The sequence below is a fragment of the Drosophila novamexicana genome, unplaced genomic scaffold, assembly GCF_003285875.2.
Source record: "Drosophila novamexicana strain 15010-1031.04,08,12 unplaced genomic scaffold, DnovRS2.1 tig00000739-arrow-arrow-pilon, whole genome shotgun sequence".
Classification (NCBI taxonomy): Eukaryota; Metazoa; Arthropoda; class Insecta; order Diptera; family Drosophilidae; genus Drosophila; species Drosophila novamexicana.
Genome location: NW_020824819.1, coordinates 1949961 through 1953830, shown reverse-complemented (window position 1 = coordinate 1953830; position 3870 = coordinate 1949961). Strand labels below are relative to the sequence as shown.

Sequence of the window (3870 nt, the reverse complement as noted above, 5' to 3'; positions counted from 1 at the left end):
TAATAACGTTTAAGAGTTACAAAAAGCCGAAAGTTCAAAGTTGAAGAGGAGAAATAGATACGAAGAGCATGAAAAATATAAATATGCATATTCAAGAAGGGCAATACGTCAAAAAGGTTTTTGTTACAGTGATCCCATTGAAAATAGGAACCTGATGAGCAGCTAGTTTGCAACATATCTGATCTGATTGGGTCCGACCGTCCGACTGTATAAACATGGCGATATCAGGGAGATAGAGCCTTAACATTTCAAATATTTTATATGAGTAAATATCATTTATTTGACCGCATACTTAAAATTTGATTGCCGCGTTAGCAGTAAGCCTCAACGTTCTGTTCAGTGTCTGATTCATTTTCGGCTTCGAACTCTCGTAACAGCCCTTGCAAAATTTCCAGCTCAATCTTGATAAAATCCAATTGGCCCTCAACATTTCTGCGCCACATATCAGGAGCAAGATCTGTGACCATAAAATTCATTGAGTGCTTAAGAAGTTTCGTTCCAATAGCAAACTTACTGCGTCTTCGACAAAGAATGTGGTATAAAGTGTCAATGGCATCCATACTTCGCTGCTTTTCCAAATAATTGGCGGCTATAACATCCTTAGTATGTGCCAGAATCTTTTCCCACCTAAAGCAGAGAGCACGTGATTCATTATAGGATCGTTCCAGCTTGGACAGATCATTCTTAAGGCCCAGTACGGCGAGGGCTGCCTCGTTAGTGATCTTAACCATGTGCTGACGCATCGCCTCGATTTCCTGTAGCTTCTTGTTTTCCAGTTCGCTGATCTCAATTTGGGCTAGCACTATGTGACAAGGTATAAATAGGGACAAGATCTTGACTGACTCCGCTATGCTTACTGAGTGCATCGCAGCGATCCATACAATCTTTCGGCGAGACAAAGATATCCGAGATGTTCACAACATCTTCGAGTACCTTTTCATAGGGCTGCAGCTCCCCGACTGTGCCTTTGAGCGCCTCCCGAAAGGTCATTAGCTCGCTAATGGAGGTTCTGAACTTTTTGATGTCCTCACTGAGTTCCTTGTGTAGCTCACTCTCACAGTTGATGGCCTGCTCTGCGATTCGTTTCTTGTCCGCGCAGTCCTTGATAAAGCTGTTCACTTCAATAAAGCGCTGTCTCAGTACCTCTTGCGTCTTGTACATCTTTTTCACTCGCGCCTCATTTATACTCGACTGGCGCTTAGAATCGGCCAGCATCTCCTTCTGCAACTTAAGCATTTTATCATGCTCTCGAGTATTTTGTATGTAGAGGAGCTCGATGGAGTCGCCAGCGGCGTCCGGATTCGGTGGCTTGCTAGGAAGATGTTCTAGCTAAGAAGAGCTACATTCTTCCACCACTTTATGATCCACTTACATAAAGTACTTTTCCTGTAACTTCGACAATAAGTAGTCGCCCACTGCCTCCTCGGGCCGCAAATCCAGATTGCCCAGTACATCGATGGTCTTCGTCGGCTTAGTTCGTGGCATTTCGAAAAGTTTAACTAAAGTAATTATTAACGCAAATAAAAGCACAATTAAAACGCAAAAGAGAAAAATCTCTTGAAACTATGTAAGTGTTGTAATGTATTGAACATGAATGAATGAATGCATATTTAAAATGCTTTAAACTAAATTGATAGTCTGTTTTGAAGTAAGACTCAGGACACAAATACCAATTGTTGCCTGGGAAACGAAGGGTAAGCCCCTAACAACCAATGTTTGTTACATTTATCAATGGCTGGCCTGTAACTGGGTAACCAACAGAACCACTAAAATCAGTTCTCCAAAGCGTTGAATGCAGAACCTATAAGAGCTAGACTTGAAATGGCTCAGAATGAGTTGCTTTTCGATAGTCAATAACTTGTGCCGCTTCAAGCAATCGATGAGAATCGATATTGAAATCTTTTTATTTAAGCATATCTCTTAAGTTCTAAGAGCTATAGCTTAGTATATACACCAACACCCCCGCCCAAGCACGCCCCATCGCAATAATTCAAAGGTCAAAGGATATGTTGATCATTATTATGGCTGCTATTGCCTATTCCTATGTTTTGTTTTTTGGTAGTGAGCCTTGGATTGGATGTCAATCCCTAACAGCTCATATTGTTCACACTTCACGTTTAGTCGACAAAAAAACTTTTAGAACAAAAGTTCAGATTATATTTTTAACTAGAGAGCGAGAAAATCCGGAAACATGCCGCGCTATAAGCCCACTCTAAAGACCGATGTCATCGGCAATCTGGATTTAAATCCCGAGGAGGCGGTGGGCGAGTATCTGCTCTCTCGCCAACAGGAGCGATACTTCGTGTAAGTAAAGTCAAACCGGCTGACAGACGACAATAAGCTGATTCCCCCATGCCAGGAAACCACCCAACTGGGACTCGGCGGGCGACTCCATTGAGATGCTCTACATAGCCAACGCTCGCGAGCATGATGCTATGCTGGTGCTGCAGCGTCAGCTGCTGGAGGATGCCCAGCGCCAGACTGAGCTGAACCACCAGCGCATAGCACAAATGTACAGGATGCAGGAGCGCTTGCGAAAGCGTTTCATTGAGGTGAATGGATTTATTAAGGACTGCGCGGACAAGAAGCGTACTGCCGAGAAGATCATCCGCCAGGAGGAGGCACTGCATGACGAGCTCAGCAAGTGCATTGATGAGTTCTCGAAGTCGATCAGCGAACTGAATAACTTTCGACATGCTCTCAAAGAAACTGTTCGCCAGTTTCAGCCGTACGAGCGAGTCTTAGATGATGTGGTGGCGAAATCGGACATTTTTGTTTCGCCCAGGGACTGCATAGATCGTTGTGATGCATTAAGTGAGTAACAGACGCCTAAACACATAATTATAGTCAGGATAAACTCGTGTGAACAGTGCTTGCCCAGGTTGAAATAAATGATCTTGAAAACAAAAAACTGCTGGAGATCGAGGAAATGCGCCAGCGCATGGTCAAGATCACCAGTGAGGCAGCTCTGACTGTGCTGGGTCTAAAGAACGATCTGGCCAAGCTGGAACGATCGTACAATCAAGCGCGCGCCCTGGGGCTCAAGTGGGAGAAAACCGTAAGCCTTTGCAAGGACACTATTAGCAACAACGATTTAGACAAGGATCGTGCACTGGATGGCATTCAAATAATTTATCGCATGTTGTGCAAGCGCCGCGGTATGTTTCTCTATATGTTTGTGCCCACTGCCCCCAGATTCACGGAATCTTCATCTAGATATCGACGCCCCTTATCATCGGCGCGATGTAGAGAAGTCCGTTGATTTTATCAAGCGCGAAGTAGAGCTTCTGACACTCGTCTTGCGTGAACTTGACAAAGGCACCAACAAAGGCAGCAAGTCCGTCCATCAGGAAGGCGCTCTCTGCGGATAATAAGTTGAAAACTTAAAGATTATTGATTATTGCGCGACTCTGTTATGTGAATAAAGATTAAAGCTTTGTGAAGTTTCACGAGCAAAAAATATCTTGCATCATAATCCCCCAATTCTTAAAACATATGCTTCTGTCCCATAAATTCGTACTTGAAGCCAGGCAAATCAAGTAAAATTTAATAATAAAAACAAAAACAAACCAATCTAATAAAAGATTGTGACTCACACACATGGACAGAATTTGAACTTTTCAAGTGGCTGTCAATTGGGGGAAGACGAGGAAGCCCCGGCAAATAAATTTTACGTTCGGCCGCAATTCGACAATTCGAATCTCTTGCATCTTTCCATTCAATTGCCAATTGAGTTCTATGGCCAGAGATAATCCGACTTAAGGACAGATAATTCTTTTATGCGTACATTTTGTTTTCGATTTCTGTCCTCGCATTTACAACTCGAGCCACAAAGAACGCGACAAGAGGCACGGCAAGGCACAGAACTAG

The 3870-nt window shown here is 43.5% G+C and overlaps 2 protein-coding genes across 2 annotated transcripts; one reads left to right on the top strand and one right to left on the bottom strand.

Moving 5' to 3' along the window:
* Positions 1 to 255: 255 nt before the first annotated feature.
* On the bottom strand, positions 256 to 1604 carry LOC115763543 (cilia- and flagella-associated protein 73-like). Its single transcript, XM_030706159.1, has 4 exons — positions 1373 to 1604; positions 858 to 1312; positions 515 to 802; positions 256 to 457 (listed from the first exon to the last, which is right to left on the bottom strand). The coding sequence occupies exons 1-4, from the start codon at positions 1483 to 1485 to the stop codon at positions 312 to 314; spliced, it is 1002 nt and encodes a 333-aa protein (XP_030562019.1). The 5' UTR covers positions 1486 to 1604; the 3' UTR covers positions 256 to 311.
* Positions 1605 to 2106: 502 nt separating this feature from the next.
* LOC115763397 lies at positions 2107 to 3448 on the top strand. The gene is made up of 4 exons (XM_030705940.1): positions 2107 to 2304; positions 2360 to 2814; positions 2871 to 3158; positions 3217 to 3448. Exons 1-4 carry the CDS (start codon positions 2192 to 2194, stop codon positions 3369 to 3371), a joined length of 1011 nt encoding a protein of 336 aa, XP_030561800.1. The 5' UTR covers positions 2107 to 2191; the 3' UTR covers positions 3372 to 3448.
* Positions 3449 to 3870: the final 422 nt, after the last annotated feature.